The sequence below is a fragment of the Phallusia mammillata genome, chromosome 1, assembly GCF_965637545.1.
Source record: "Phallusia mammillata chromosome 1, kaPhaMamm4.hap1.1, whole genome shotgun sequence".
NCBI lineage: Eukaryota > Metazoa > Chordata > Ascidiacea > Phlebobranchia > Ascidiidae > Phallusia > Phallusia mammillata.
In genome coordinates, this window is record NC_137252.1 from 29,221,033 (window position 1) to 29,242,745 (window position 21,713).

The window sequence follows — 21,713 nt, forward strand, 5'->3', positions numbered from 1 at the left end:
AGTTTATTTGCCTCTTTTGTTTATTTGTTAATTTGCATACATTTAAAAAATGTTTTTGCTCTTCAAGTTATGTTTGATGCTATTTAAATTCAGATAACTTTCTATGTCAGCGTTAACAAACACTTAATTATTTTTTTGTTTAACTCCTTGCAGAGACGGTTTTCCAGAAATGGCCAATCTTTCTTTTCAGTTTTGCAATTTTCAACCTGTTTATAATTGGATTTAAATTTTCAGGGGCTTTCTCATTTGAAAACAGTAAACTAACTAGGCAAACATTTTCCTATTAAACATACACGGACCATGACCTTGTTTGAGGGCGGTTGTAAACCATATGTTGTACCCTTTAGTCCCGGAAGTTCGACTGTGCTGTCGCTTTCGTGTTTCTAGATTTTAAGTGTTTTGTAGACGTTAATGACATTGATCATTCCCTTCGAGGTCTACTTCCGTTTTGGGGGTTTTAGGTTTCAGTTGTGATTTTGATCTGAATAGTATGTCAGAGTTATGTTCGTTTTACTATCTCTTTTTTTTTGCCATTTTTTCATATGCCATCCAAGATAAGGTTTGAAACATTTCGCAAACATGTGTCAGGGAGCAACATTATTTGCAATTATCTAAAACATGATCAGAGTTACAACAGCGTATTTTTGGTTGACAAAATATATTTATACTATGAAACTTTATTTAGCAATTTTGCGCTACACTTTTCTATCAGATCGAACCGATCAGGGTTTTATGTAATCTCCACATGTCCTAAAGTTGACATATTTAACCCCTGGTGATTTCCCCTGAATATCCCAGTGCAAAAAATATTGTTTTTTTGTAAGTGATTTAATATATTTATTAATCACTGGCATTCAAAAGTGTTTAATCGGTTTGCTCAGAACGTTTTCATGCAATTATTATTTGTTAGCGGTAACCAACTGTTTATTATTCTGATTAACAACTCCTTGCTGACTTAAAGTTACAAACCTTTTATGTTTCCATGTTCTCTATTTTTTTTACAACAGGTTGTTAATTATATGCAAATGTTGGGTGATTTTCATATATTGTGTGCTTCGGAAACAGTTGTCATACAAAGCTAATAAATATTATCTTTGTCGGCTGCGGTTATTTACCATATGTTCTGACATTCAATCCCAGCAAGATTGATCTATGTCGGGTTCTGTTGTATTAGTATCAATATGTTTTAAGTGTTAATTGAAGAAGCTTCGACTCGCTTTTAACTTATTATTCATGCAGAATAATTTCGTTTTTCAGCGTTTTACGTGCTGTGTATTTCGATCTGTTTGGGGCGGCTCTGTCATTGAAAACTTTAAACATTGCGTCCTAATTAACGGCTTTGATTTGAAGTGGGCTTATGATATTGAATTGTTAGCTACAAAGGTTACATAAAGAAACAGTCGAAATTTCAGTTCTTTAATATTCAGTTGGAACGTTGTGACTATCTGAAGTTGTCCTTTGGAGGCAATCGTTGTCAACATTTAATCTTACACATGACATCTGCTTGTTTTTTAGCGGGAAGTTTGCTAAATGCAAACAAAAGCTGTTGTCTTTTGTGTTTTATTACTGTAAACAACACCACTTAAAAAGGAATTAAAGACTTAAATAACAAGACACGTAAAAATATAGAAATAAGCCGACTTCTGTACTTTGTTCACAAATGCAAAACAATATATAAAAAGGTAAAAAAATGCAGAAACATCAAAATTTTCGATAAATGTGACAAAAGTATAAAATATAGTTTGTTTTGATCGTGAAGTTTGTAAAACGGGTACAAAGTGAAATTAATTTTGAAAGTTTAGTTCCAGCAACGTGAACGACACAAAACGCATCCGACTTTAACTTTTCGGATAATTTTCTTTCCTCTGTGACGTCGTCGTCTCGCCATTCTTCGATTTCTTTGCGATCTTGTTGTTGGCGTGCTTTCGATTTCTACACGAAATTATAAAGTATTATATAAACTGATCGACTTTAGAGGTTTCGCGAATGTAAATTTTTTTCTGTCAAAAAGATGACGAACATGTTCATAAAGTTGATGGTTCACTTTATGGCGATTTAATTTCAAAGTTATAACCCTAATTAAACTACAAAAGACAAAGAAATGTTAATTTAACCCACCTTGTTCGTCATCGATGCTGCGTTTGGATAAAACACCAGTGTGACATCTGTTCGCTATTGACTGACATTTCATCTTAAGCATGAACCCACATCCCTCGCTGAATGTTTTGGTCAGCTGCTTTCTACAATTAAAAAACAAAACAATTTAACACTCAGACTTTAGGAGGCATTTTTTGCATGTTTATTTTTTATGGTAATTATATCCTAATATAGTTTGTCATGTTTTAAGAACACTTACCGTGTAAACACACTTCTTTGCATTAAACCAACCGGTTTGTTTCTTTTTCGGAAACGCCTTCCTGCATTACAAGTTTCAACGCAGAGTAGCAGAAACAACACACACAACTCAATTGTAACTTTTGACTTGGACATCTTTATTCGTGCTCTACTGTCTCCGTTGTGTTCTTGGTATGATTTCACTTTGGTTTGACTTTCATGAGCTGGCTGCAGTCTTTTATATGAGTCTCGTTTGTTTGCTTCGTGACGTCAATGCGGTTTCTGTGCAAACCTTTGTTAAATGAAAGCAAATCAGGCAACTCATTAGAGATGCGATTTAGCAACATTAGATAAATTTAGCTTCCTGTATACATAGGTTTATATTTATACCTCAAGGGAAAGGCACAGTTTTAGATGGTCAACAAAGAAAGTTAAAAATATAGTTACACAACAGGGCTTTCGAAAGCAGTTTTGCGTTCTTTAATTTGCTGGTAGCATCTATAACAATGACTTACTGAACATTGTTATGGCGGTTTATTAAATCATTTAATTCCTAATCAACATTTATCAAACAGTCGGTTTTCGCAGATGTCGTTGGCTTATTCAGATAATAGTTCATTTGCCTCTTTTGTTCATGTGTTAATTTGCATACATTTTAAAAAAAAATTTTGCTCTTCAAGTTATGTTTGACGCTATTTAAATTCAGATAACGTTCTATGTCAGCGGTAACAAATACTTAATTATTTTTTTGTTCAACTCCTTGCAGAGACGGTTTTCCAGAAATTGCTAATCTTACTTTTTAGTTTTGCAATTTTCAACCTGTTTGTTATTGGATTCAAATTTTCAGGGGCTTTCTCATTTGAAAACAGTAAACTCACTAGGCAAACATTTTCCTATTAAACATACACGGACCATTTCCTTGCTTGATTGCGGTTGTAAACCATATGTTGTTCCCTTAAGTCCCGGAAATTCGACTATGCTGTCGCTTTCGTGTTTCTAGATTTTAAGTGTTTTCTCGACATTAATTGCATTGATCATTGCCTTCGTGGGGACTACTTCCGTTTTGGGAATTTAGGTTTCAGTTGTGATTTTGATCTGAATAGCATGTCAGAGTTATGTTCGTTTTACCATCTCTTTTTTACTATTTTTTTCCATATGCCATCCGAGATAAGGTTTGAAACATTTCGCAAACATGTGTCAGGGAGCAACATTATTTGCAATTATCGAAAGCATGATCAGAGTTACAACAGCGCATTTTTGGTTACCAAAATATATTTGTACTATGAAACTGTATTTAGCAATTTTACGCTACACTTTTCTGTCAGATCGAACCGGTCGGGGTTTTATGTATTCTCCATATGCCCCAAAGTTGACATATTTAACCCCTGGTGCTTTTCCCTGGAATATCCTAATGCAAAAAATAGATATTTTTTGTAAGACCTCCGTTTCCAGGTTTTCTATTTTTAACAACATGTTGATAATTAGATGCAAATGTTGGGTGATTTTCATATATTGTGTGCTTCGGAAGCAGTTACCATACAAGGCTTAGATTTACCTTCTAAACATATCTGTTTATTTTTGTGGTCTGAATAAAAAAACAGTTGCCTTTTACGTTATGTTTTATTACAAAAAAGTAAATATAAGTTAATTTGAAATAAATGAGAAAATGAGAAAAATCAAAGGGTTACCACAAAAAGAATAAGTATTGCAGAACATGTTCGCTATTGCAAAACAAATGTAGAAGAGTAAAAACGGTTAAACTAAAAAAATAAGGTATCGATGAAGTTGAAAAAGTATTACATTTTTTTGCGCATGAGGTTTGAAAAACAAAGACAAAAGTAAAATCAATTTTTGAAGTTTAGTTCCAGCAACGTGAACGACACAAAACGCATCCGACTTTAACTTTGCGTATAATTTTCTTTCCTCTGTGTCGTCGTCTTCGTCTCGCCATTCTTCGATTTCTTTGTGATCTTGTTGTTGGCGTGCTTTCAATTTCTACACGAGAGTACAACGTATTATATAAACTGATGAAAGTATTTTGAAAACTGTAAAATGTTATAATAAAGCACAGAATAGCAACCACAAATTCATAAAACATGTTAATGTAACCCACCTTGTTCATCATCGATGCTGCGTTTAGATAAAAGACCAATGTGACATCTGTTCGCTATTAATTGACATTTCATCTTAAGCATGAACCCACATCCCTCTCTATTTGACCGGGTCTGCTGCTTTCTGCAACATCAAAAAAATCGTTTTTAAATACAGTACATCTCAAAAGATCAGTCTCATATGGTTTTTAACAAGGTTAGTTAAATGTTAAAACTGAAAAAGATACTTAATTAAGACGAAGTTTCCGCATTTTTTTACATTAGTATATTATGGGTCCAAACGAAGCTATTGGCATGTTTCAAAAACACTTACCGTGTAAACACATTGTCCCTGTTTTTAATTCCACTTCTTTGTACCAAACGAGCCGGTTTGTTTCTTTTTTGGAAACGCCTTCCTGCATTACAAGTTCCAACGCAAAGTAGCAGAAACAACACACAAAACACAATTGTAACTTTTGACATCTTTATTCGTACTCTACTATCTTCGTTGTGTTCTTGGTATGATATCGCTTTTGTTTGGCTTTCATGATCTGGGTGCAGTCTTTTATACCAGGTTCGTTTGTTTGCTTCATAACGTCAACGTGGTTTCTGTGCAAATCTTTGTTAAATGAAAGCAAATCAGGCAACTCATTAGAGAACGATTAAGCAACCTGAGTTGTGCATACATTGGTTTATGTTTATGGCTTAAGGGGAAGCCACTTGGTGTTGGGTATTTTACACAGTAGGTTAAAAATATAGTTGTACCAGAGGGATTTCGAATGCAGTTTGACCTTCTAATTCTTGCATAGATTAAAAATTATACTAAATCATTAAAAGTTTTTGTTTGGTTAATTCAAAGTTCTTGATAATCGTGGCAGTTTTTTAAAAGGTGTCATTTTCGCAAAAAGTACTGTTTCTTTGGATTTGTCATTCTCATGCAATTGAAATCCAGGACATGTTCTCCGTCATTGGTACCAAATGCTCTGTTGATTTGTTTTATAACTCCTAGTCGATTTTTCAGACAATAATAACTTCACTTTCTAGTGTAATATTTTTTAGCAATCTGTTTATAATTGGATGTACACCTTTAGGGGCTTTCTCATTTAAAGCCAATAGGTAAACATTTTTCTATGAAACATACACGGACCATGACCTTGATTGAGTGCATTGAAAATCCACATGTTGTGCCGTTCCGAAATTTGATCTTGATCACTGCGATGTCGCTTTCGTGTTTCTGCACCTCAAGTGCTTGTAGATTTTAATATCATTATTACGATTCCTTTATGGAGGTCTAGCTCCTATTCTTTTCCCCCCACGTTACTTAATATGTTATCGCTGATTAATTTTGAAACATTCCCCAAAAAAAGCGAAGTGCAGGGATCAACATTGGGCTTTAGTTGCTGTTTTAATTTTACATTGCGCTGCACGTTGCCACTAGTTCGATACAAGATTAGATTTTTTATAATCCCCAGATGTCCAAAAGTTGATCACAGACAGTACCTGGTAATTTCCCAAAACATCCCAATGCATTAACTTTCAGTAATTGCTCCTGGTGCGCATTAAATGCAGGAACGCCCCCTTGACTTCTGCATCTCATTGGCTATTTCGATTTACTTACTGATGCGTTCATGATCAATCCTAAATTTAACACAATAGCCCTATGGTTATTCCCCCTGAAAGCCCCACCATAAATGTTACCAGTACTTCGCATTAACTGGGTCACAAGCACACAACTGGTTGATCTTTTACGTCATTGGTAGTTTCGTCATAACGATGTGTTTGTTCATCATAAGGAGGACTAAACATATGGTTCCGCTGTTGGAAATGTCGTCAAAGTGTGCAGTACAATACACAAGTGTCGTTAATTTGGAACATAAACTCACACATATTAAGCTCGTATGTTTCTATATATAAACCATTTGATCTAATTTTAAACCATGTGATCTGTATTTATCGTGGCAGCCGCACTTAAATTGGCACAGATCGATATGACGAAACCGTTAAAGTTATAAGAGCAACCACAATGTTTATACAAATCGCCGCATTTTTTACCCAAGGGGTATTCCCTTAACACCACTTTTACTTTGGTAATAATCCTATTGCAACACATTACCTACCGTTTGAATGGTTACCTCTTTTTTCGGAAACTGGACTTTTTGGTAAAGTAGATCATGGATAACCCACAATTTGTTTGTGTCGCTTTATTCATTGTATTGTTTCAAAGTACCAAGATTAAAGCTTACCAATAATATTCCCTTTTTTATTTTTTATCAAAAATGTTCAAAATTAGGGAAACCCCTTTGTCGATTTTTTACGTTCCCTCCCTAAACATTTTTCCTCGTTTTTTCCTTAAGCCCGTTGTAGCATTGTAGGCCACTATATATTTTAGTAGCCGATTAAAAACAGACGAAGGTTTTTGTCGTTTTGCAGTTGCACAATCTGTTTCAAACGGCTGCTGCACTCTTCTTTGATTCTATTGAAACATTGCTCGTCTATTCGCCACTGTTGCCACAAATCGAAGATTATGTTGATTTTAAAACTATTTACCTAATGTAAAGTTTAATGTTTGTTAACAGAGTCAACAAAAGTTTGCCTGCGAACATCACATTTTCAACTGTTTTTTGAGTATTTTATTTGAAAAAAACAAAGCGTTGATCTTCGGTGGGGGTCAATAAATATGTGAACAATAAAAAAAGAATAAAAAACGATCACATTCAGTACGAACTAATCATTCAGTAAGATTAACGTAAGTCACTACATCTTTCGAATTGTGAACTTAATTTGTATAAATAAATATTAAAAATAAAAAGTAGTATAAATCAAAGTTAAAAAAGAATTGAAAGGGTCTGATCGCTTTAAACAAAACCATCAGAAAAATGCGCACACAAAAAATATCAATACAAAATTGTCGAGAGCATAAGTTATTTCTTCGCATGAGGTAGATGATTGAAACGCATGAATTGAATCTTTCGAAGTTTAATACCAGCATCGGTATCGGCATAGCGAGCAGCTAATTTTCACTTTGCGGATAATTTTCTTTCCTTTATTGCGTCGTCGTTTTGCTAGTCTTCGCCTTCTGCTGATGGGTCTGGTAGCTGACTTGCTCTCATTTTCTGCAAGAAAACATCACTTGTTATTTAACAAGTTTCCACATTCGTCAGTAGTTTGAAAATTTGTGTTTTTATGAATAACAATGCAGCTTGTGAAGGTAGTTTGGAAAAATATGAGTTACGAGTAAATGGACACCAACTTAATGATTAAGTGTAGTAAACCACTTGTATTCAGTCAGCAAGTGCAAATAATTACCTTGATCGTCAATGCTACGTTTGGAGAGAACACCAGTGTGACATCTGTGCACAAGTAAATGACATCTCATCTTCAGTACGAAACCACACCCCTCGCTGAATGTTTTTGTCAGCTGCTTTCTGTAATATGAAAAGTAATGGTAATTATTACATGTTTGATTACGTGCATTGGGAAAAAATAATTGCTGCTTAAACTGCATTCTTTTGCTTAATAACGACGTTGCTGTTGGCCCCGGGCATTTGAGAATTAAGATTAACCTTTAGCAGGGAATTTTACTGGTCTGTTTTAGCTCTTTAAGGCTTTTAGCAACGCAAAGGCAAAAATGGCACCTTTTTACCACCTACAGTTGCTAAAAATTAAAATCCCAAAAACTTACCGAGTATAAACTTGTTCGATGTTGTCGTTTATGCTGGTACTTTTTTGCTTTAACCCAGCGGGCCTATTCCTCATTCGATAGCGCCTCCGTGCGTGGCAAGTTGAAACACAAGCCATCAACATAATTACACAAATAATAGTTGTAAGTTTTGACATCGACATCTTTGAGCACTTTGTCAGTCTTTTCGTTATTCCAGTATTTGCGCTTGCCTGAGTAGGTGTGACGTTCCGATCCCGCATGGGATACTTTTATACTGTGTCGCCTTTTTCACTTTGCTGACGTCAAGCCCTCGGGTGGTTTTCCACCTGGAGGTTACCACGGCAACCTTTTAGCGACCAGAAATTCAACCGTGCGCCGACTACAAAGTAATGGTATTAATAGAGTTTGATAAAGGACTAAGAAATTCTTGCAGATTTTTTTAATATGATTTGAAGTAACTGGTGGATTGAAATCACATATGAAGCCACTTTAACAAAGTTTGAAAACCTTTCTAGCGACTAGAGTTGACAACATAAACTATATTTTCTGATGTGTCTATTCTATATTGTTTATGGCCAATTATGTTTCCAAAACAACTTTTGTTTTTATGAAGGTTTTTTATTTGAGTTTCTAACTTTCCATTTTGCAAACAATTTCATCTATTGATTTTGCTGGTATCTAATTATATATAAATCGGTGTAAGGTGGCGACATCAGTTGCGCTTTTGAACAAAAAAAAACCTTTCCTTGTGGCCGATGGTTACCTCATAACGTACGATAGCAAACATTTGCTTTGCTGTGTAATCATAATCAAGCTATGACGTCGATTTCGTTGGTTAATATCTTCCAATGGCGGTGGCGTCACAATACACCTTAGTTGGTCGTAGCAATCCTAAAGACTTGTGACCCAATTACCAGGTTGTACTCGTTTTTTCCTTGAAGGTATTTTTAGCTGCCAAATACCTCAGTACCCTTCATTCCACCACTAGTTTTTTATTTTTTTTCTTAGTTTAGTTTTATCAAGAATTTTTAATAGTTTAGCTTTATCGACGCTAATTACTTTGATTTTTTTGCTGTATATTGTAGCAGAATTTACTTAATTGTGCGTAAGCATATATAAGCCCCTTAATCAGACTTTTTTGCAGTCGCTTGTTGCAAAAAAACAACCACAAAAAGCGATAGTTTTGCAAACAATCATTGCCAGGCAAACGTGTAGGCAAGTAAGTGATTTGTGTTTCAACACGGTAACGCGTCTTCAACAAACATTTGTATTGGTTAAATGGGTGGTTGTGATTTATAGCCTATTGGTCGTTTTCATCACCAAAATACTGAATGACGTAGTTCTCTTGGGTGCAATCCTCGACCTAGGGTCATGATGTTAAAAAGTTTTTATGCTTGTTTGCATTACCATAAGTTAAATGAATATTGCGAATTGATGACCCAATATGACATGCGAACCAGTAACGAAGTACGTATACCTACTTTACATCCTAAGGCGCGTGAATATAGGTCATACAAAGGTGATTGAACTCATAGTGCACAATTTCTTTTTTAGGCTCTGTGGTTGTTTTGACAAACTACTTTTAATCTGTTTATTGTGGTGGGGTTCTTTCCCACACACATTTGTCATATAACTATGCCCTCTTCTCATTGCTTAAGTTCACTTTTCTGGCATTCCAAATACTTTTGAAATGATTGTTTAAAAATTTCACACCTCAAGGGCGCGAATGACCGTATGTCATGTTTCGTAATTTAAAGTGCGATGTAGAATTCCAAGCTTAGGTTTCGCATTACACTTATTATTACCGGGTTTTAATGCCCTGAAGCTGCATACAAAAAATTGCTGATTCACAAATTGTGTCTTGCATGCATAGAACTTAAAAACCGTACTAAAAACTACTAAAAAATGCTTTTTAGAGTAGAAATTTTAAAATACCATAAGAGAGCGTACGTCAGCACGACACTGATTTTGTGTTGATCCATAGTACTTAGAAGCGTTTGTTGTAGTTTATAGTTTTTTTTATTTGGGTTCAAGTTAACCTTACTACAAAATATTAACTTGAAAGGGCCGTTAGGTACACTTTCTTGTTGCTTGTATTGAGCTCATTTAGTTACCACGAAATGTTTAAAAAACGTCAGAGCGCATACACTTTAGAAAGTTCAAGCAAAAATAGCCTCCATGATTCACACAAGGTAGCTGCCGGCGTTCCATTCACTTCACTTGTCAATCACCGCCAGGGGGAATTCCAGCGGACGTGACGTCACTGCGGTATATGATTTCAACGCAAAACATGTTTGTTCTTTATCTACTTAGTGACAAAGATCGGTTTACGTGCAGCCGGGATTAAAAATAGTTTCGTCTTAGCAGTTATTCACTCAATGAAAATGCCTTTCCATTGATGCATGACGAATTGTTACGTATCAAAGGGTTGTCGAATGCAGTCATTGTTCAAGTGCATGTACAGTCATTGTGGCGTCCAGGTTTTTGCCGTAGGCTATGTATTGCACGCTTGACGTGTTGTGCACGAGGTTTTCTCACAGTCATACGCGTTTTATGCTATTCAGAGACTAGCTGCCTTAAAATAAATCTTTCAACTGTGTTTTCTTACGGGAAATGGTATACTTTTTTTCCCAACTTACCTGACAATTGGAATAAGCGTGTAACATTGCCTAACATTTCCAGTTAAGCCATCAAAGTATTGCGTCACAACACCCTTGAGTTGAAATTAAAGGTTTTTATTACAGACTTAGGATGAGAAACTCATAAATCTTCAAATATCTGTAGATAATGTTACGTGGGAAAATTGAAGAACAATTCAACAGCAACACTAAACTAATAAAACCTCATAACATTACGACTTTACTTTCTCGTGTGGACAATGTAATCAATCAAGTTATTAATATTTGTTGTCCTTCAAATATAGCAACACAAAATCTACTTGGGATAATTTTAGTTCATGGGTTGTAAATATAGAGTCATTTTTGTTGCCTTGGTAACCTATGCGACGGAAGTTTTTTTGAAATGTGGTTTTGTATTGCCGATGTTAATCGTCCTGAATTTCGTCATAATCTAAAAAGGTTTTATTTGGAAAAATATTAAAAAACAAAATTTCCCCGCATTGAATCGGGTTGTAAACAACGCTTTGACACCTGTACAATTTCGCGTAATACAGACGCCTAAGCTGCTGGCGGAGTTTCAGATTTGTAACAAAGTAGAATGGCATTTCTATTTCTTAAAACTTAGTTTCGTAATTTCGCAATAGTATTTTCAATACTTACGTCACGCTGAATAGCAAATATGCCTTACAATAAAACTTTTGTCAAAAGTTGCCTTTGTCAATTTTGTCAAATTTCATCAAAGTTGTGGCGTTTTGGTAATGCATTTGACATTCTGTCGCATCGCAGTTGTAGGTTCTCCTATTTTCCTTTTCCAGACAAGAAAAGCCGACAAAACGTTGGCAAAAAAGCATTTGCTAGAAGTGTCGACATTTATATTGGACAACCACGCTATATTTAGCCATATATCCTGCTAAGATGTAACGAAAATGTCATCTTTTGCTGGTACATCGTAAGTGCCAACCTGTGTTTGTCCTTCGTATCGCAAAAGACTAAGTTAAAATCAACCAACTTTAATGCTTGTGTGTTCTGGCGACATTTCGTGGAAGTTTGTTGATGAAGATGTAAACCTGTCGACCACCAAAGTGGGTTCGAACGGAGTTGTCTCTTGTTTTTGTCATGGTAATCATTAAAGTTGTGGACATGTGTAATGTTTGCACTTATGTCACGTGATAATCGGTCGCTAGGAAACCACAAGTTTTTTTGTATAAAGGCCGTTGCCCAAAATAGATTAAGGTTTTTGTTGTCTTGTCCCTTGTCAGTGAAATCTACAGATCCCCAATATTGCATGAAATTGAATTCACCTTGTATAGGAAACAACGTGGCATTTCTTGCTGACGAATACAGCGATGGATCATTTTTGAACGGGCGTGTCTGGGAATTTTGAATACGATTCTCCTTTTTCATTCTTGGTTTATTCGAACAGCTGTTAAAACCACAAAACTTCTTAATTAATTTTGGTTTAGACTCATGGCACGCTTTTTTGTGTGATCAATTCCGTGATTTAAACGTTTTTCTTTTCTTTTTGTGTATGCTTTTTGTTTTTCAGGTGTTGTTATAGTAGTTTAAGGTTAAGGCATTCGGGTGTTTTCCATTCCGTGATTGAAAACTAGAGGTATAAAATGGATGACAAGCATTAAAGGAAATCATGTTCTTTTACGCTGTTGTTTATCTTTGTAATGTCGAAGGTGACGCATCTTGGGTATTCTGGAATTTTCTCTTTTCTTTTCTCTTTGTGTATTGAGAACTGGTTTTCACGAAAACTGTAAGACGCTTAAGGCTAGACAGTTGACGGAGTAAGACGTAAGCAAGATAAGCAGTAAGAAAATGCTTGTAAAACTATTGTATTTAATAAAATAATGCATGGTTATTGATGACGTCAGTTATTTTGTTGATTTTAGAACAGGCTACTTTATGAATCACGTTTGATCAGTGTGATAATATATTTCGGCAAAAAGTTATGGCTTAGTAGTCATTTTAGGCGGAAATAATTTGATGAATTTGCTAAGATCAGCGTGGTTGTGGGGTGGCAGTGACTTGGCAAAAACGCTTAAGACCAATTTTGTCGAATCATAAGAAAATATTCAAATACGCAAATAACTTTTTCACTTCTTAGATAAGAAATAAACACATGTCATAAGTATTTAGGTATTCCTTTTACATAACTAGTAATTATGGGTCCCCTTCCCACATATTGTTTTTGTCCGTATTTTTTTTTTCTTTTTTCTGTCTAACGCTGGCTTGTGAGACGCGTTTGGTCAAGAAAGAGTGCTCCAATTTTATTCAAATTTACAGAGATGTTAGTTAATAATCCAAATTTGATTCTCCTGAAGTTTGACCCCGTTTGACCCAGCGGTTCACCCACAGGCCCCCAAAACGTAAATTTTTTAAAACGGCTTTACTGACTAAAGTACAGCATCTTGGAGTTTCATGCTTTGTTGTTTGGTGCAATGTAAAGTTTTTTAAAGAATTTTGTATCTTTTTTTCGGATTCACCCATTTTTTACCCTTTAAACCCCGAAATAATAGGTTTTAGTTTTAAGGCAGAAATACATGCCCTATGGTGCAGAAATATTTGAAAAAGTTAACAATTATTTAAGCAGGGTATTCGTTTAGTATTTAAAATTTTGCCAGTTACCTTTACAACCCATAATATGTGTACGCTATCAGCCAGATATAAGTCCAAAGGGAGGAATTCACTGGTTTACGATTAAGGCGGCAGAGCGGGAGTGCTCAGCTTGACGTCTGGACAGACGTTTTGCGAGACTGTCGTTTCGGTGATTAGTAATCAGCTGTTTTTTTGTGCAGCAATGCTGTGTCGTTTTATTGAGTTATCACGCACATTTTCAGTTTTGGCGCAAGTTTTACACCTAAGACGTAATTCGAACTCGATAAACGTACTTCGGTTTCGTTTATGTCAGGCAAAACATCGTTGATCAACAAAAATATGAAATTTAATAAACTTAACCTTTTCGAACGCCGCGATAAATGGTCTTTAAATTCTCGTTGTCAGCTTGGCGTCTCATGACCACGGGTCACTAAAGGTCAACTTGTAGGCATTACAACACCGTTACGAATTTTTCGTCATAACGTATTTTCTTTATTTTTGACAAATCAATTCAAGAATCAGTACTTAAGTCATGTATAAATTAGGCCGAACGGTATTGTTGAACACTAAGGACTGCATGCTATTAAAAACAGTGTCAAAAGGGCATTAAACGGTCGTTTTTGCGAAACAAAGTTAAGTGAAAAACAAGTTGTTATGACCAAGTATTGCTCATCCAGCAGTTTTATTGTAAACAATCGACGTTTCGACGTCCTATACAAGACGCCTTCATCAGGACAATGACATAACTTGCAAGACAAATATGTATACCTTTGTAGCAAAGACTTTTTTTATATAGTGTCTAATACAACAGTTAAGGCTTTCTAGGAAAATTTGTGTTTAAAAACGGAACCTAAACCACAATATCAAGGTCAAAGCAAGAGATTAAATTGAATGTATTTTCCCCGTTCTTTTTTCACCGATTTTTTGTAATTATATGACAATAATGATGCTAAAAGAATACGGAAAGGAACTTTTAAAGTTAAGTTTATGCTTTGTGAAAAATTTGTGCTTAAGATTATAAAAATAGCCGTCACATAGGTTTACCGTAAATCCGCATAAACACGCGTGTGGGGACCCATTCGTTTTTGCTTGCAAAAACAATCATGTATGTAGATAAAAAAAACAGTGTCAAAAGGTCATTAAACGGTCGTTTTTGCGAAACAAAGTTAAGTGAAAAACAAGTTGTTATGTATACCTTTGTAGCAAACGACTTTTTTTATATAGTGTCCAATATAACAGTTAAGGCTTTCTAGGAAAATATGTGTTTGAAAACTGAACTTGAACGACAATATCAAGGTCAAAGCAAGAGATTAAATTGAAAGTATTTTCCCCGTTCTTTTTTCACCGATTTTTTGAAATTATATGACAATAATGATGCAAAAAGAATACGGACAAAAACTTTTAAAGTTAAGTTAATGCTTTGTGAAAAATTTGTCCTTAACAATCTAAAAATAACCGCAACATAGGTTTACCGTAAATCTGCATAAACACGCGTGTGGGGACCCAATCGTTTTTGCTTGCAAAAACAATCATACGTAAGTTTTAGATACAATTGTGTATAGTATAGTAAATTGGTAAATATCGTACAGAATATATAAAATTGAAGTATATCAGAAAGCCACTTTTCTAGTTTATTAAGTATTTTTACATCTAACCAATTTTGCTTATATGTAACTTCGATTAGCGTACATCTAGCTAACTTTGACGAACGTATTTCAGTAAATACTCGTCAAAATGCCTTGGGCTTGTTCTGAGAATCGGATGTTGGTCGGTGAAGGAATGTTAGCCTCAATGAAATGTATCATTATGTTCCGAAAGTTGTGATTATAAACCGCGTATTAACTCGATTTTACACTTGTCTCATTGTCTGAACTGTTTAATTTTTAACTGTGATCCAACTAAACGACAGGTGCATTTTTTGCACATGCATTTTGCTACAAAGTTGGTCTGGTTGATTCTATGAACCTGCAATCCAAAGAAAATCTCGATACCATAAAAATCTCAATGCGTTTTTTTTTCAGAGCGTCAAATCAACAAAAAAGCCTTTATCTCATAATAAAAGTCCGTTACTGTGCAATCTGATACAATGTTACGTGTCAATCACATGCCATTATGATGTTGTTGTTTTTTAGATTAAACTCGTACGGAACAAACAAGGTTCCAACAGTATCGACCATCTTGACTTCACAGTTGACAGTCGTCACACTGGTCCAAACTTGCATGGCGTAATCGGTCAATTCCTCAATGCCGAGGCAAATATAGTGGGTGATCCAAAGGGCGACGGGTACCTTGTAATCGGGTGAGTGTACGAGTCTGTTTTCTTTTTAACCCTTTATCCAATGCTTTGTTACCATTCTTAAAATTAAAAACATAATGATTTTAGTTTTTTTGTAGGTTTTAAGTGGGGATTTTTGTAATGAATTTGTCTTTCATGAAACGCTTTTAGTTTGTATGTTCTTTTTTTAATCTTACTATTCTTTTTGGGGGGGCTGAGGGTGCCTTGAAATTATTACATGGTCCGCAATATAGTTACATATGCGTGCTGGTACAGCTGATGTAAAAGCGACCACCCACCGAAAAACAATTGAGAACCACCACTAAAGAAAATGTCACTTACAGCGCTTTACAAACCGGTTTGTGGAAAGCAGGTGTGCTTGTTATGTTATCGCATACCATAATCCTAATAACCGGTTTAACCGATACCAAAGCAAACATTTTTTTCTTTAATTCAGTCACGTTTGTAAACTTTGTGTTCGACCTGTGGAAACGCTATCTCTATACGTTGTCTTTTAAGGATTGTTGATTAGACGTTTTTGTTAATGTAAGCAATTGAAGTGACGTTTGGCATTTCCGTAGAACTTGACTTGAAAGAATTTAAAGCCTTTAGGCGTTTTTAGGCGATTCGATTTACTGCTGCTAATAAGAATGCTGCAGTAAACGAAAAATACTGCAGTTTACAACCGATATTTATGTAACGTATTGGAAGGTTTGGTTCTTTTTAAATTAGACGCATATATGCCCACAAAGGAAAATTTTTTTTTTTACAATGCAACAAATAACGTTTGGTACTATGATCTAATTTTGCCCAAGCTTGTGATAAAGTTTTTGTATATTGATTTGCACACATTTATTAGGAAAATGATCTTTTCTGAAAAAATACCCAAACCCTTTGAAAGTTATTTATAGCCACCGATTTTCTTTTATTTCTTACTCCTGGCATCGATATTCTATAACCTGACATAACAAAACCACAAACTAGCTTTATGTCAATCCACGTGGCCAGGAAAAGACTTCAAGTAGATTATCCGCCAAACGCAACCACATAGCGCACAGGTGACTTCCAACAGAACGATGATGTAACTCGATGTAGATTGCCCGCACGAAATAGATAACCCGCAAGTATGTGGGATTTCGCTGCGCCATGACTTGCGATTTGTGTGGCGCCCAGAATCTCAAAGAAAAAACACTCATCTTACTGTGCATAAATTTTGTCCACCATAGGTGTTTCCGAAACGCGCTTGTTTAAATTTATCAATAAATGTTGACAATGATGCTTTCCCCGTGCATATTAAATATGTACTTTATAAATTAAACGACACATTTCAACCACCGAATACTTTAACAACAAGCTAAATGCATTTTTCCATCGAATTAAAATGTTTGCATGTTCGAAAATTCCAAAATATTCAGGAATGTGGTCCTGCGGTAAAATATTTTCCGACTTTAAGCGAGCATGGCACACGCCCAACAAGAGACAAAAGGCCTCAAAACTTTTTTAAACAGATCATTTTTCAATATTTATTGTCATGTTAATACAACCGTGTTTCAGCCGGTAGTTTTGCAGCAACTAATGCTCCAAACCGGTGGAATTTACTTAAGTTTGACATGTGGTTTGTAAACAAACACTTAGGCTCTGGGGACAACAGTAAAGTTGACAAAACTCAATTTTCAATGATATTTGTATGGTTTAGCATCTACTATGCAGCATATTAGGGAGGAATTAAAATGTTTTGAGGTGCTAAGGGAGGAATCCGTCGAAGTGGTAACCACGTGTACCCATGTTAAAACCAGTCTTTTGTCAGAAGTTATCTTGGGTTTGCCACGTGTAGGTTTTCGAGCCACTTTGTTCCGCTTTATCATATCCCGCTCTTAATTAGCTCGCGGTTTTTCCGCATCTAAATATAAAAACAGGATCGCCGTTGCCGCAATCCGCCAGGTACACCAGGAGCGAAAGCAAAACTGATTTCGTCACCTGTACTGTACAGTATAATTCTCAATTCGCGAAAAACGGCGGCAGTTTATAGCGGACTTCCCGTGTTTGACTCCACGTCTTCCCGTGTTTGACTCTACAAGGCCGTCTGTCGCTTTGCTAAACAACATACCACAGTGACTTATTAGATGTTGTTGTCTCGTACAAGTGCCTGACTCACCTCACAGCTCGTATTTCGAGAACTCGCAGTTTCCTGGCCTGAGGAGACTCCTGAAAGCGCGATTGCGTAAACCGGCCGGCGGAAAAATCGCTGCTTGCGGCCGGTTGTTTCCGCACGTGGACTAGGCTCGCGAACGGAATATTTCGTTTAGCACCTCATCTGCATTGGTGCTGCAAAAATGTATGCTTAGGCATTTGGTGTTCCTTCGAATAACATAGTTAACAATTGTGGAATCCTATAGAAAATTGTTTTGGAATCATAAATCCGAATCCTAAACTATATTAAGCTTACAATTTGTATGATCTAATAAGCGAAAAAAACACACATGCAGCTTATTATGTAATCAAATTACTTGACTGTTTCCCAAATTCAAAATAGAACATTTTTGAATCCTGGCACTCTATAAAACGCACTTTGGTTTCGAATACTACGAGATTCGAAAATTCAAGATTTACCAATACTATGAACTGCGTGATTCACCTGTTATGCTAAACTGATTTTGTGACGTCAGTAAAGAACGCGAGAGTAGGTGCTAAGAAAGTCCAATGATTAGGACATAAAATATGCCGCTCTTTGAAATGGTCTTATTTTCTTATTTCAAAAACATTTCGGTTTAAAATTGTTGAGCCTTTTCGCAGCATATATACTCGATTAACACTCGTTAATCACGTCGCTAAGCATCAGTAGTTTTTTAATCACCATCAAATTAACAACGTAATTTTCCAACACGAGCCCACTACAGCGTTTATTGCGTTTTGTAACTTATATGTACGGCGACACTTTAGAAGTCCCGGCAAAACTACGTGGCACAATTATCACGAAAATAGTTGACTTTGCTTGTATCATCAGAGGTGGTTCTGCAGTCAAAAAATACCCATCGCATTTTGAAGCATTTTATTCGTTTTCAAATACTTGGTACATGTCGAGAATGTGACATATAACTTTTTTGCTTGGCGAAGTTCAATTTTTGCTGAAGTTATGAAATAATTGAAAATAAAGTCATGATGCAGTGTTAAAAATAGACATTTATTTTTTGAAGTTTGCGCTTTGTACGTCGAAAAAAGTCAATTTTAAGGCAGGTAAGCCTACAATGTACAACCAGATTAAGAAACGCCAAGAAATGTTTACGGATGCATACGTGTCACATCCAGCATACTTTATGCCTATGTCCGTTTTAATTTAATTTTGATTTTTTTGTGTGTTGGCACTTGTGGGCCACCATACTTATGTAACTATATTTAGGTGTCGATTTCCAAATTTAAAATTATGTCGTCATGTACTGAACCAGCCTTGTGGTCGCGTGAAATTAAATCCTGGTGTTTTGAGGTTAACCGCCACATGTAATTATTTCCAACAACATATAAATGAACGAGAGACCACAATGAGTGATTTATTTTTCGCACAGCGAACACTCAGATGTCCCATGCTGTGAAAAGTGTGTCATTTCACTTCATTGCTCAAACCTTAAATACAAAATTGTAAATTTGGCATTAAAGTGTCTTAAAGGTCAGCGGAAAAGTCTTTCTGGAAGAAAAATAATTTAGTCAGCATTTTCCATTTCGCAGATGACAAAATGAATTACAGCTCGGTTTGCACATTTGGTACACGCCCTATTGTTTGAGTGCGCCTTTCTACTGAAACAGCAAACGCTTGGGGCTGTTACGAAAGGGTTTCGTAAGCCTTCTTATGTACAAAACCTTAAAGTTACCCACAGTTTGCAAGCTAAGTTGTATACAACTAAATTTGAAAACAATTACTGTTTTTATGTACGTTACATGAAAACTTAAAAAAGTTGTTCAAATTAAGTAGGAGATTTGAATAACCATCAGATAGCACAAAAATGCATTGCAACGAATTTACTTTTTTTCTCCCATGTCGCTTTTCACAAAACAGATTTTAAACCTTGTGTAACTTTTTGGTCGCGTTCGATTTGCCGGTCAGACTTTATTAGGAATACACATAGTTAAAAATGCCTACAAATCAATTCATTGCGTTCACCTTTAACTTTTTGCAAAACCGAAACTGAAAGTAAGAATGCAGCAAAGCTTAGCAACCATGACACTTTAGGACAATGTTATCCCTTCGATAGGCCTCAATACACAGACCGAATATAGTGCGCCGCAAACTGCAAAACTACTCGGGCGGTTTCTTCTGATTTAAGCCGGAATCGTGGTTTGGTTTGCGCCTAAGGTAAAGTTTGATATAGCTGCGTACTTCTGGCATTTGTTGCTCATAAATATTATGTGGTAAATTGGAATACAGAAATGTCCTAAGGCAGGATCGATAGAAACAAAGCCTTGGAATTTGTTTGGCTCCAAACGCGTTATTTAAAATAAGGAATGCGCACTGACGATATTGCAAGAATTTGCGATCAATTAGTGTTTCAATTTCAACATTGTCATAAAGTTATACTTTGTGTACACCTGATAAACCAAATTGAAAATTGGTATCAACCAGACTTGAAATAAATCAAATGGTGTTATCTAGAGTAATTGAAATGTGTAAATGCCGAATTAAAATGCCTCAAAAATGAAAAACGTTTACACGATAAAAACATTTTTTTATTTGAACATTTAAATAGGCCTCCTCGATGTACATCATTAATAATGATTTTTCTTGCAGCGAGCGCTTTGGTGCTGTAACAATGACTACGCGTAAACATCCAGTCAGTGGGCACGAACTCAGTTGTTGGATGTCGTACGGAAACGCCAAAGACCTGATTCGCGGAGAGCACCAACACTACCTGGTGAATGAAATTTGGGCCGAGCCAGATTTCAGTTTCCTCTAGTGGGCGCTGTAGAGCTAAAAATGAAGTTCGGATTTTTGTCGTCGTCCGGCTTTGCTTCGGGCTACTCAGGATAATTTAGCGTGTACATAGCGCGACCTTGAAATTGCCGCGTCGTGTTGTCCTGTGTCGTATTTCTGTCATGTCGCTTGTTGTCGTTTGTGTGCTGTTTTATACTCGTATTCGAAGTTGCATCATGCTTGAAAACCGTTTCCCCAGTTTTAATACTAACCCTATGAGTTTTATATTTTTAGGCTTGTTAACAACGCATTATTGATTGGCCAACCCCTAATTTGTGCATTCTTGGTTGCCCATTCGACGTAATTCATTCTAGGCGATGTCATTTCTTATCTATTTGGCTTCCATGTGGTCATGAGCGTTAAAATAGCAGCTTGAACGTCAATACTTGAAACAGCTCGTTTATACCCTAAAGTTAGTCACATAGAAAGCCAAAGTTTGGGAATTTCCCCTGCAAAATATGGCATGTTTCAATTTTAAATGCATTTGAAACCACACAACAAGGTTTTTATTGTGTTTTTTAAAGCCTCGCATTTACTGCAATTTAACCGAAAAGGTGCTCTTGCTACTCTCCTGTTTAAAGGTGCGAAACAGACCTCCTTGTGTTTGCTTTCCTGTTCAGCATATAGGCTATCCCCGCATGTTTTTGCATGTTTGTCGTTTCTACCTTTTACCACAAGTTCATTTCCTCAAAGCGCATTCGTGGTTCGATACCCTCATACCCACGCCCTGCTTGTCAATAAAACTGCTTATTCCCAGAGGGCTTGTGCCCATAAACTTGCAGCAAGCAGTTGGTCAGTAAATAGACAGACCAATATATAAGCTATTGCTGCCAGACATAGTATCAAGTTTATAGCGCTCTTCTGGCAAATGATGAGCTCTTCTGTCAAATCTTTCTGCCATTTGCCAGAAGGGCTCTATAAACTAGACAGACCAAGTTTAGACGGCGTAATGTAAAGATAAATTTACCCTCTAAGGGTCTACTAGCCCAGTGCTTCCCAACCTTTTCCAGCTCGCGGCCCATTTAAAAAAAAAATTTTTCGGCTGACCACCGTTTAATATTGCGACAAAACCACAATGGAAAAGAACTAAAATTGACAGAAAAATAATAACCGCACAAGCAATACTTCTGTTAATGTGAAGCCTGAGCTTGCTGATTTGATATGATTTATG

At 36.0% G+C, this 21,713-nt stretch overlaps 2 protein-coding genes across 2 annotated transcripts in view; one reads left to right on the top strand and one right to left on the bottom strand.

Moving 5' to 3' along the window:
* Window positions 1-21,300, top strand: part of LOC145214504 (inter-alpha-trypsin inhibitor heavy chain H3-like) — an 88,391-nt gene extending 67,091 nt beyond the window's left edge. Inside the window, exons 29-30 of the mRNA XM_080083049.1 lie at window positions 15,440-15,606; window positions 20,360-21,300. Of these exons, the coding sequence (XP_079939175.1) occupies window positions 15,440-15,606; window positions 20,360-20,525 (333 nt within the window). The 3' untranslated portion in view covers window positions 20,526-21,300. The remainder of the gene's footprint in view (window positions 1-15,439; window positions 15,607-20,359) is intronic.
* LOC145214510 (uncharacterized) lies at window positions 7,046-8,311 on the bottom strand. The gene is made up of 3 exons (XM_080083062.1): window positions 8,107-8,311; window positions 7,731-7,849; window positions 7,046-7,537 (listed from the first exon to the last, which is right to left on the bottom strand). Exons 1-3 carry the CDS (start codon window positions 8,265-8,267, stop codon window positions 7,401-7,403), a joined length of 417 nt encoding a protein of 138 aa, XP_079939188.1. The 5' UTR covers window positions 8,268-8,311; the 3' UTR covers window positions 7,046-7,400.
* Window positions 21,301-21,713: the final 413 nt, after the last annotated feature.

Bases quoted from the DNA above. Each gene is read 5' to 3' on its own strand.
- LOC145214510 (XM_080083062.1), bottom strand. From the start codon at position 8,267: ATGTCGATGTCAAAACTTACAACTATTATTTGTGTAATTATGTTGATG. The intron at 7,850-8,106 runs GTAAGTTTTTGG...TTCATATTACAG, and splicing joins ATCGAACAAGTTTATACTCG to AAAGCAGCTGACAAAAACAT. The intron at 7,538-7,730 runs GTAATTATTTGC...GTTTTCTTGCAG, and splicing joins ACGTAGCATTGACGATCAAG to AAAATGAGAGCAAGTCAGCT.